At 39.9% G+C, this 12,837-nt stretch overlaps 1 protein-coding gene across 2 annotated transcripts in view; it reads left to right on the top strand.

The window, feature by feature from the left end:
- Positions 1-12,803, top strand: part of TFAP2D (transcription factor AP-2 delta) — a 48,756-nt gene extending 35,953 nt beyond the window's left edge. For both annotated transcript variants that reach the window (XM_026846193.1, XM_026846192.1), the window contains one exon: positions 10,063-12,803. In XM_026846193.1, the coding sequence (XP_026701994.1) occupies positions 10,063-10,282 (220 nt within the window). In that variant the 3' untranslated portion in view covers positions 10,283-12,803. The remainder of the gene's footprint in view (positions 1-10,062) is intronic.
- The last annotated feature ends 34 nt before the right edge of the window (positions 12,804-12,837 follow it).

Genomic DNA, 12,837 nt, shown 5'->3' with positions numbered 1-12,837 from the left:
AGGAAGGAAGGAAGGAAGGAAGGAAGGAAGGAAGGAAGGAAGGAAGGAAGGAAGGAAGGAAGGAAGGAAGATGGACTTAAACAAAAAAATATATAAGGCTTTGAGAATAATTCACTTTAGAAAAGCCTGAAAATTGTGAAGCAGGACAGTCCTGACCAACAGCAGATGAAAACAAACCTGCCTGGAGACACAAGACCTCTGAGACACACACTCCGAGCCTATATGGTGCAGGTAGTTTTGACGGGAAATGGTGAAGCCAACCCCCAACACCCATAATCCTGCCACTAACTCAGCAGAGCTGAATGGTGACATTGCAGGCCAACAGGTTCTTCTGCTGGATCTGGAACAATGTTAACCACCACAATCATCAGGCCCCATCCTTCTCACGTTAATGACATGCAGGTAGATCTGAAGAATGTCAGTATGGGAAATGGTTGGGATTAACTTGCATATCACTCACCTCTCCAGGATTTTTGCACTTCCCAGACTTTTAGTACATCCAACCCACTTCAGAGCAGGCAACCAGACCAGATGAAGCAAACATTATTAGTTGTATAGATCTCTGCTGTGAAGAAGAGAATGTTTCTGTCACATTTTAGAGAAGGCATGGAGACATGTAGAAATTAAGACTCCCCAAGAGATATATGAAAACTAATAAACTGTATAGGTATGGTCCTGAACTCTGGAACACAATTGTCTGTAAAGTTTGATTGCTACCGTGGTTCCTTGTATGTGTTTGGTCTAGACCAACTCTTTCTATCCCAAACAATTCCCAGGTACAAGTCACGCTTATCTCAATCAAAATTATGTTCTCAGCTGGAATCTTAGATACCACCACTACTTTTCAGGTTAAAATGCTTGAATAACGGAGATGAAAGCAGGCTATGCAACATCACTCATGGTCAGAAGTAACTGGACACTTCTCACTTATCTAATGCAGGTATAAGTGACTAAAGGCATCCCTTAGCTGCAGTTTAAGAACCTTAGGGTGATTCACCTGTCTGGTGAACCTAGTGATCTAGGGTCATTTTAGGTGTAAAATGACATCATGTCTCATATGCCACTCCTTCAGTTCAAAGGACTTCTGTGAGTCCTGCATCACATCTCCCAACCTTATAGATACTCTAAGTGTCCAATAGCATCTCTGGTGGCCTGAGTGTACCTGCATGTTCACTTTCCATTCCCTCTCTTGAAGCTGTTCTCTTTTGTAGAGGAAAATTTAAGGCTGGACTGACAATGAGAGCTCATTATCTAAGGTAGTGGCTTCTGCACTAAACCAAAGCTGGAGGTCTGGGTCTAGGATTCTGCTTTACTCATTTCACATTTAAGTCTGTTGATAAAGTACCAAAGAAGCCTTCAGTCTAAGGATCAAAATTTAGGACATTCCTCCAACTGGACCAAATGTCCAAACCACTAAATCAGTATTTTTCTTTATTTTAGACCCTACCTTTCTCCCGTTGAGTGTGTGTGTATCTACTTCTCTCTTCCATTATACTGTTATATCTGAGTTTCCTACAGATTCAGCCAGGAACCTGAAAGTCACACTGACATGTGCCTTCTTGTTTTTGCCTTCATAACCTGCCCTTGCACCAGAGCAGCTTTGATTTTTTAAAAATTTTTGTCAGAAGTCTTCTTTAGCTCCCCAAAAATCTCATGAGAACTGGGATTACCAGAAAACCCACGAAGAATTACCTACATGCTGTACTGGGAAACCAAAACACATGACAAAAACTTACAAGTAGAAGACTTGCTGAGATTATACTCAAGAAATCTGTGTGTGTTTCTTGATTTACACATACAGACTGCCTGAACTAATCAGTCAGCTTCTTAGTCTCACTTTCTTCATTCTTAAAACTGGGTATGGACATACCTTCTACATCTATCTTTGGGACACTTGTGTCTGTAAGAATCTGTAGTGTCTGGAAAGTTCAGATATCCTATTAATGTCATCCATCATATAGGGAAAGATGAATACTCACTGATTACAGAAGTTTGATATGATCCTTTAAATTCACAGTTACAGTTCATCAAGATGTGAACTCACATCCAGATCATCTGTCTTATATATGAAAGATAAAGACAGCAAAACTGAGCAAAGGGAAAACTACTTTCTTGCAAGTGACACTTCTTTCAGCACAGGAATCTTATAAAAACAGGCAAAAAATAATAGGCCCAGAATACCTAAGCTAGATAATGAAAGCAATCAGCATCCTCACAAATTATTCTGTATTTTGCCTAGCCACCCAGCTGATATGAAACACCCTTCGTACGAAACTGTTTGAGACAAGAGTTTTGTTGTTTAACTAGTCTCTGAGCCTGGAGCTGTCAGCCTCCTGTGAGTGCCTTGGCATCACACTGACAAGGTCACATGAAAAACGACAGGCAAGAAACCAGAGGCTCAGACTCTGGGAGCAGCGTAAAAGTAACATCCTTCTTTCTGAAGGGTAAAAAGGAGAAACAAAATGGGATTTGAAGCTCAACAGGTTTTTTTAATTGGAACAAAGGAACCAATCCCAAAGCCTTACTGGTGGGTTGCCTTTACAAATGTGTTTACCCCCCTTATATATTGTCTCTTTGTTACGCTTCTTTAATTATCAGGAGGCAGAGCAGCTGCTGTCATAAGTCCGGTCATCTTGATTAGCAGCAGCAGAGTTGTGTTTGGATACACGAACTGGAAGAAGCCTGGTGCACTATGAATTTCGTGGTGAAACACCTCTGGTGCCCTCTAGAGTTCCCTGGTTTCCATTATCTCTCTCAGTCCATCTTTAGATTCAGCTAGCTGAGAGGGACAACACTGGTTCCCAGTGCTGAGGTACTGGTAATCAATAAATTGTACCTTTCTTTTTCTTTTTTTTTTTTTTTTTTTTTTTTTTTTTTTTTTTTTTTTTTTTTTTTTTCTTTTTTTTTTTTTTTCTTTCTTTTCCTTGGCTCTTTATTTACCAAAGGCATTAGAGTTTCTTCCTTTCGGAATTTTTCCTCAGACCATGTCCCAGGGATTCCCTCTTCGATCTTCCCATAGCGGGTTTTGATCACCTTCTCCTGCACTGCTGATGACTGAAAACCTTTTGGAAGGGTGTGAATTTCTAATATTGCCAAGGATGTTTATCATGAGTCTTATGACACCATACTCCCTTAAAGTCACAATTTATGGAGTCAAGAGAACAGATCAGAAGCTGTTTTCCTTATCCTCTTCACTAACAAATAGGTTCCATGATTATCAAGGAAAAGGTAAATATACCTTCATCAAAAATGGAAAAAATGGGGGGGAGGGGCTTGATTTGTTTATTGTTGTAACACCTAAAACCTTTAAGGAATTCCCGTGTTTCCCAAAATAAAAAATATAAAATAAAATAAAAAAAAAAGGAATGCCATCCCCTCACTTCCAAATTCCTGGGTTACAAAAATTGCATTTTCCCTTGTCATCAACATTTTGATAATTCTTACTTCTTGTCAATGGGGCTTCTCAGCTACATTAGCTGCCTCACTCAAAAAAAGGTCTATGCATGGTAGCAAGTTGGATGAATCACATTCATTTCTCTGCCTTCCCGTAGGGCAGAGATGTGACTGTTGACTAAGGTAAAGGAGATGAAGGAGTTGACAGCCGTGTGAGGAACAGGCTCATGCTTTTTCAAAAGTATCCAGTCATCTCGGATCTGTGGTCCCACTGGTGTTTCTGTCTCCACAGGTAGTAATGGGCAGCAAGGTCACTTTTTATCCTCACTTACACAGAAGCTTGTACACCGTTTTCTCTTTCAGAACCAGCAAGGCACAGGGTTATCCAGTGTTTTGTTTGGAGGATATGATGTGCTATCCTGGAATTTGTTGGCAAACATCCAAAGGCTTCTGTGAGTGCCATGTGCACCACAGTACCGTGACTTAATCTCTGCTTTGTAGCTCAGAAACACTCCACAGCCACAGTCTTGGATATTTCAGGTATATTCCCTGGGAAATTCTCCTAGTGAGGAAAAATCAGTCCCTAGGTCTAAAATATGCAGAGATGAAACAGAGTATTTTGAAATATGGGACATCAGCTCTAGAACTATTTTCTTACTTTCTCCATTGCTTTTATACATAGTAAAAGGAGGTCCATCTGCTTAAGAGAACATGTCCTTAATACACTTGTTTGGTTATGAATGGAAAACAAGTATAAGGGCCTACTTTGCAAACCAATTTTTCTATGTGTTCGCCACTCTGGTTCTATAGACTACTTATCCCTGTAATATATACTGGTGATGTTCCAATGGTTGTCTTGACTATCGGTCTAACTTGTTTCACATTTAGGCCTACTGACCTTCTGAAATAAAGTTTTCACAATTTAATTCTCCAGGCAACTTTTGCAGGACAGACCCTGAAATCAACAGAAACATCTCAATGTCGATATAGGCACTTCTAACTTAGGAGGTTACTTGTACCAATGAAGAGATTCAAATATTTTTTTCCATTTCCTTTACAACCATTAAAGGTCTTATCAGATCTTATTATTTATCATCTGCCATGTTTTGTTAAATCTGGATAATCATGAAGTGGTTTTCACATTCAAAGTTCTGAGAAAGTCCGACCAATAAGTTCAAGCTTGTTTTTTCTTCATTATTATTGTTTTAAAGTGCTTATTTATTTTAAATGAGGATGTAAACATTCAGTGCAGATGGCCTCTTCCCCCCCTACTGAGAGGGAATCTGTTTTTTTTGCTGCATGTCGGGAGTTTCACCAGCCTGGGGTATGGAGGAGTCCTTGAGGTAGTTGCCAAATGAGAGCCCAAGCCTTCAGGCACACTTGCATCTTTTCACTTTTAAGTAAGGCCATCATTAAAACATGAGCAGACATAATTGTATCATAGTGCTGGGCAGAATTGCAGGCAGGTCTGGCTGTCCTTAAGCATAAGGATTTGTAATATTCTGGCCTGATACCCGTTGCCTTCTTTCTGCAGTTCTTCACGCACAGTACCAAAATCAGAGATTTTAGCCTTGCCTTTTAAAACAATAAAGTTACTAGCTTATAGGAGCCGCAATGAGATGCACTACAAAGCTGAGAATACCCAGAAGACTCCATTATGAAACCACCATGTTTAATTTTAGTCTTTTAAACCCAAATGAAAGTGTTACAATGAAAGAAACTAATTTCATAGGTGTGGATCATATTGAAAATGAAAGAACTTCAGTGGGAACTCAGTCTGAAAAATCAGGCAACTAAATTTGACTTTCAGGAAACACATTTAAATGCTTTGCCATTAAACTTTCTCTCTGTCATGTCTGATTTAAACGTAAAATCAGATTTTCTCCTCGACTTGAAATTTACTTTCCTCAGCTAAGGGAAATTATCCAGCTTTCTTAGAATTTTTTCGACTTCAACTTGCAGAGAAAAAAAGTCCACCAAAATTAGAGCAAGGGAAGTTAATGATAAAAATATAAGATAAAGTAGAAGATACCTCTCAGCCTTTTTATGCTCATTACATAAAGTGAGGCTAAAAAAATACACCCTCCCAGGAGCATGGCAAGGAGAGCTGGTCAGAACTTTTCTGTAAAATGGTTTCTCTCAATAAGCTTCACTGGAAAATTAATTGGGTCTGTATATCCCCATCTATGGAGAAGAATATATTCATCAGGAACTGAAAGTAGAGTTGCCATGAGACTCTGCAGCATTATTTCAATAAAAAAGGGTTGGCTTTTTTATAAGAAATACAATGCTATCTTGAGAAAAACTGTCCTATTTGATGAGTAGTGGCATGTAAGAGGCTAAACTGCAAAGGGGATAGACCCCTAACTCACCCCATAAAATCCTTTTCCTATGAACACTAGTTTTCAGACCAGAAGTTTAAGATTTTGCTTAGGATAAAATACCCATATGTAGGTCTTTCAATATAGGTTGGATGTCTAAGCTTCCCATGTAGCCAATGAAGATCTAGGAAAAGATATTGCTGAGTAAACAGTAGCATGCAGTGTCCTTTTAGATGTTATTAGGTATGCCATCAGGCCGTTGCTTCTTTAAAAGGGTGCTGTTCTCCTGTAAGCTCTCTGCACCTGACAGAGATGTCTTGTTACGGAGGGGCATCTCAAATAGCACCGAACACATATTTTTATTCAGCTTGATGGAGCCAAAAGAATGTCACAGCTCACCATAAAGGACACACATCCATTTCATGTGCTACATCATTCTCCATACTTCTCTGACTGTATTGATTAAAGCCTCAGGGCTTATTTCAGTTGCCTAAACATTATCTAGTGCCATGTGAGATACACAAGGGCAACTTGCCTGGCATCAAAACACCAAGAAGCAAGGTGGACTTAAGTCCTATATCGTATCTAGCAAATCTGTGCAGTTGTTTCAGATGTTGTAGGACATCTCAAATCACTGTAGGCTCTTACATGTAGGAAAATGCATTAAGTCTGCTTGGATGGTCATGGCACAGTTGATGTCTACACCTACAAGTTGGCACCTACGCTTAATATCAGATTCTGTCCCCTTCTGGTATTTTCTACAGTCCCATTCAACATTTGAGAACATTAAAGTTTTCTATCCTTGTTCTTAGCCCTACAGATCATTTCTGAGACAATCTCTGTAAATTTTCACTGTAGTATTCCCGCTTTACTCTTCAGGGTGTATTGAGCTATCGGATGAACCCAGTACTATTCCTTTTGCTCAGGAGTCGAAAGGTTCAAAGAAAGCAGGCAAGAAGATTTATTTTCTATTAAATCCTTTGTTAAACTTACTATTTGCATCTACTGGAAATTAATGTTTGCAGATATTGCCAACTTTTAAAATAGACAAACTAGTTTCCTTTACATGCAAGATCATAAATATTTTTGTCTCGGTGTAGTCAGCTCCCCACATCATAACCCAGAAGATCCTACAGCAGTGTAAAAATCATGAGATATTATAACTATTAATGGTATATTTGAATTTCCTTTTTCTTGCTTTCTGCTATTGTAAGGGCCATTACATTCTCATCATTCATCACATTTATCATCACTAGAAATGATGATAAAATGAAACACAAAATCTTGAAATTGCCTGACTCATAAAAGGGCTTGAAAGGACTAAAGATACTCTTACCTATATACTACTGTTGATACTGGATTTACTACTATAAAAAATATGACTTACGGTGATGATAATGATGATTTTTATTTCCCTGTTATACCAGGCATTTATAAATAAATAAATAAATAAATAAATAAATAAAAGTGAGATCTGTTTACCCCTTTTTAAAGCTAATTTTAAAAGATCCAGATATTACTACAAGTCCAAGCTTAGAGTTCAAACTTCAAGAGTTATGTGGTATTATTAATTGATGTCTGCAAAATAGTCCTTGTAAATATTTAATTATAATTTCCTCTCATTACTAACTGGGGATAAACATAAATTCCTGTTTTGAAAAGTGCCTGGAGACTGATGGATAAACATTCCAAAAGCGAGTTATTTGTTAATAGCCTTCGGGAGACCTTTTATAAAAGACTGGGCCACTCCCAATCTGAAATGGAGAGATCTTTCCAAACTGAGCTCTCATCCCCATATGTTTGGTGTCTTCCCTAGGGTACCAACTTTCCTGGTAAACACGGTTACCATGTCCAGCAGACAAAAAGATCATCCTAAAAGATATCTTGAAGTTTTTCCTATGTTGTTTGGTTGTTGGTTTTTTATTTTAATACTTCTAGCATCCTAACAGTGGTGCACGTCCTGTATAACCTTTTACCTTGATCCCTACTTTTTCACTTTTTTTCTAAAACACCTGAAAAGTCTGAGAAGCCAAAGTGCAGAGGAGAGGTGTACCCACTGATGTGAAGCATTCCCATTTCTGACCCATGCACGAGTCTCTGCATTAGAGCAGGGTTTACCGATGTGCTGCAGAGTTACTGCAGAGACAAGACCTTAACTAGCATGGCATGGGAAATAGTTACTGTTTTATCAGAATCACTGTATTGTTTTATTGTGGTTTTTTTCCTTGCCCAAACCAATATAAAGTATTGATATCTCAGAAATGTCCGCAGACTCAGAAATCAACCTCTGTTCCTCTCCTTGACTTCTTTCTGCCCTAAGCAGAACTGGGATAACAGAAATCAGTCTTTTAAAAACCGTTATGAGATTTCAACCTTTGAAATAATTTTTCAGTTATGTTTCTAAATGAAAATTAAAATCTGGAGGGTTTGGGTGTGGTTTCTTTTCATTTATCATTTATTAAAATGAGTCAATGAGAATAACTTGGTCAATGAAAAATTTAATATGAGCTGGCAATGTGGGCTTGCAGCCCAAAAAGCCAACTGGGCCGCGTCAAGAGCAGTGTGGGTAGCAGGTCGAGGGAGGGGATTCTCTCCCTCTACTCTGCTCTAGTGAGACCCACCCTGCAGTGCTGTGTCCAGCTCTGGGGCCCCCACTATAAGAAGGACATGGACTTGCTCAAGTGGGTCCAGAGGAGGCCACAGAGATGATCAGGGGCTGGAGCACCTCCCCTGTGAGGACAGGCTGAGAGAGTTGGGGGGTTCAGCTGGAGAAGAGAAGGCTCCAGGAAGACCTTATAGCAGCCTTCCAGTACTTAAAGGGGCTATAGGAAAGATGGAGTGGGACTCTTCTTCAGGGAGTGTAGGGATGGGATGAGGGGTAACAGTTTTAAACTGAAAGAAGGTAGATTTAGAATCAATATAAGGAAAAAATTCTTTACTGTGGATATGATGAGTCGCTGGAGCAGGTTGCCCAGAGAAGCTGTGGCTGCCCCCTCCCTGGAAGTGTTCAAGGCCAGGCTGGACGGGGCTTTGAGCAACCTGGGCTAGCAAAAAATGACCCCGCCCATGGCCAGGATGTTGGAACTAGATGATCTTTCATGTCACTTCCAATCCAAACCATTCTATGATTCTGTGTTTGGTTGCCCATACTAAGATGTCTAGTGCAACTTGAGTTTCCCTGGCCCTCATGTGAACATCTTATACTGTACACATAATATTTAGGCAGAAAGCGCTGAAGCCAATTGCCTAAAAATTGGTCTCTAGTGCCATTTCTAACATCCTAAGGTAGGTGAGACATCCTCACAGAGGTGCTATCTGACCGACAGGACCTGTGGGAAACATGCACACTGCTGATATGTAGGTGGAAGATGGGCTGGATGTCCAAAAGATCACAAGCAGCTGTAGGTACATATGTGTGCACCGAAATGCTCCTCTAAACTGAGTTGAGATTAACCCACTATAGCTCTGCCAGACAACTGCATTAATACATCATTTCAGTAGCTGTTAGGTGAGGAGTACCACTGAAAATCAGCTACTTTGCAGTGCAGAAGAACAAGAAGAAAAATTCAGTGTTATCTTGAAAAAACTTTATTTGGATGAAAGGTGCAACAGAGCAAATATATACTGGCAAATTCAACACCAGTGTTGTTGGAACTTAGTTAATTTAACTATTAATAGGTTAGGATGGTCTGTGCATTTAGCCTGGCTGAATTAGCCTTACGTGAAACATAGGCATTGGTTGAGCATTCGCATTGGCCAGAGAATATTCCCAACAAGAAGTGTGGATGATCAGAGGACTTAGCAGCACAGATACGGCCAAACCATGCCAGTTGTGCTGAGGGTCAGAGATTGCATCCCTGACATTACTTAATTTCCTAGTACACGTGCAGTCATACACCCACATAGAATAACCAGGTCTTGTTCGAGAGCCTGAGCTAGAAGAGTGAATAAACCACACAGACCTGGTTTTATTTACCTGAGAAGGGTAAATAAAGAAGCAAACCTTCTGGGGCTGGAGAAGTAGTAATGCTGGAGAGGCTGAGGTATGGATCCTCTCTTGGCCTGTCTGAAGTCAACAACACTGTGAACAGTCTGCATCCGTCCCACGATGTTTCAGAACTGAGACTCCTACCAAAACCAACCTTTGAAGCCTTATGTAGTCTCCTCTTCAGCTCTTCTCTTTCCTTTTCTGTTTCTCCCATAGATAATAAATAGTTTAGGGAGCAAATCTTGAATTTCACTATAGCAAAACGAGTGTACTGTAAACTCTCCTATGTATGTGAGTGCATTTATATTTATGTGCATGTGTGTATTTCTTTTTCTTTTTCTGTCTCCTTCCCATTTGTAGTTTGATCACTCATGGTTTTGGAACTCCTGCAATATGTGCTGCCCTAAGCACTTTCCAAACTGTTCTCAGTGAAATGCTGAACTACTTGGAAAAGCACACATCGCACAAAAACGGAGGAGCAGCGGAATCTGGCCAAGGACACGCCAACTCGGAGAAAGCCCCCCTGCGGAAAACTTCAGAGGCTGCTGTGAAAGAGGGCAAAACAGAAAAGACAGACTAGCTACATCAAACAGAATCTATTTCAAGAGAGTCTTGCTGCTGATATTTTTTTTAAATATATATATCATTGAGGGCGATTTATCTCCAGTGGACCAAATCCAAAAAAAAAAAAAAAGGGGAAAAAAGAGAAAAAAAAAAAAAAAAAAAAAAAAAAAAAAAAAAAAGAGAAAAAAATAAAATAAAAAAGAGAAAGATTAAAACAGAGAGAAAGAGAGAGCGTGAGAGAGGAAAGTATTCAACCCTAAGAACAGCAGTGTACAGTAATTGTGTGATGAAATTGTCACTTTTTTAAAATTTATGTTGCTCTAAACTACTTTTTCGTGCACGTAGTATTTGATTGTTCTGAATGATACACTAACACTGTTTTTTATAAGCACTTCTGGACTTGGCTGAGGTGGCACATGAAATCTGAAGCACTTTCTTCTCCGGCAGCAGAGTTAGGGCCATTACACTGGTTGTGGGACACACAGTTCCAGCATCCTGACTTTGCTTGCATGCTGGATAGATTGAAAGAAGGGCTTCCTCTGATCCATCGGACATGCCTGATCTACTGACCATTGGGAAAACAATATGGGAACCTGGCAAAAGAGGAATTCTTGGGTCATGGGACAAATGAACCGTTCAGTGTTGGGGGCTGCTTATCCCCAAGTGGGAATGTACAATAAAGCTGCACTGGAATGAGGCCAGAACCTGTTGGGAATCTGTCCTGACCATTCAAGCAGCAGCCATGGTGTCACATGTGAAAAGAGCATGGCAGACTAAAACGAAAAAAAAAAACCTTGATAGTTTCAATAAGAGCCCCGATCCCTCTGTGAACTTCCGATTAAATGACAGCATGGGCTTCTGTCCTCTATCTTCTCAGCCCCTGGTCCCACAACACTGCAGTCTGCCATACCTGGGTCTCTGTTCAACAGGATCAATGCAGGCAATTGGAGTCACCTTTTGTGTTGCCTTGATTTTACGATGCTTTCTTTTCTTCAACAGCTTGTTTCTGCAGCTTTATTGCCTTTATCCAGCTGAGGTGCAGAGGTCTAACAGAATCCACTCACTTACCAAAAATAAAATAAAACCAAAATGACAAATAAGACAGATTGGCTTAGTCCACAGCAGCAAAGTGATAATACCCTTGTTAATGTACTTTTGAAATATTACTTTACCACCTACTACACATCCTTACACAGAAAACATTGGAGTCATAGTTTGAGCTCAAGCCTCTTTGAGTCAAGAGGCTTTTCCCAGCCACATTCTCACTTCTTCTCCAACAAGACTTTTATTCCATGCTTTTTCTTGTTTCTCTGACTTCACTTTACTGAGAAAGTTAGGAAGGATTGGTATTATGGGGTGGGGTTATGCTGGCCATCTAAACTCCTTTTACGATCAGCAGAACCAGACCTTTTCTTCTAAGGGACAATTCATCTCTTTCTATGGTAGGAAATATAGTTGTCCATGTGTAAGTGTTTAGAGCCATTTGAGATGTTTTAGCCTAAGACAGCCACAGAGTTCTGACAGATATGACGTAAAACCTATTGGAGAACTGGACTCCCCTGGAGAAGCCCAGAAGACAGCACTAGATACCTATGGGTGGTTACTTAACTTGCCCACCAAGCATCTGGGACAGGTAGAAGGGATCATCTGGAAGTGCCTGTCATTCTCCACAGATAATAGTTGGAATGTAACGGTGGAATTTTGCATTGTACGTGACTTCAACTGGATTAATCACCCTCCTCTGCCTATAATCGGTGGAGACAAAAAGGCACTCACAACATTCAGTTTATCTCACCTCACAGTAGGGATGAATGATGCCATGAAAGTGTGTACTTTTCTCAGCTAGGTATAAAGGAAGCCAAGGATAAAATCCCTCATACATATGTGTCTATATCACAGCTTTCTCGAACTAGTTATTATGCATTACTTCTTGGATGTCCAGCTTTAGACTAAACCTAGGGACTATGACAAATATCTGAGAGCATTTACAGCCACGATGTGAGGGAGTCAAACTAAATTAACAAGATCAGCCTTGCCTTCTAACTGTATGGAAGGAAATAGAGGGCTTACGGCATGATGCTGTTCCTCTTGAGGTCCGTAAGGACATTGCCATCATGGTGAGAAAACATGCTAGGAACTAATGAATCCCTACTTGCTTGTGTAAGGAAATCTACAAAAACGAAAAGAAATCCTATGATTTTGCCCAGATTTGTCCTTGTTCATGGTAGGTATAGAACTTCGATATCTACTTTAGTGCTATCTAGGCACCTTCTATGCATTGAGTAAAATAGATGTATCTCCATGGGACTCCATCTCCTTAACACACTATGATCAGCTAAGTGCCTAACAGAACTTAAATTTTACTGAATTAATTTTTCCCTCCAGCACCTCTGGAGAAGTGCTAAAATCAAATGAATGATCCTCAGAGATGTCTTCCACAGAAACACTGTGGAACTGTTCTAGAACATGAAATACTTGAGTGTGAAAGTAGGAAACCACAATTAAAAGTGAAAAGGAAGCTCACTCTACTTTTTCTATTGCCCAAACTGAGGGAGAGAAAAGGATGGGGGG

Source organism: Athene cunicularia (assembly GCF_003259725.1).
Source record: "Athene cunicularia isolate RWA chromosome 3 unlocalized genomic scaffold, athCun1 chr3_part1, whole genome shotgun sequence".
Taxonomy (NCBI): domain Eukaryota; kingdom Metazoa; phylum Chordata; class Aves; order Strigiformes; family Strigidae; genus Athene; species Athene cunicularia.
This window is presented reverse-complemented; position numbering and strand designations above follow the sequence as displayed.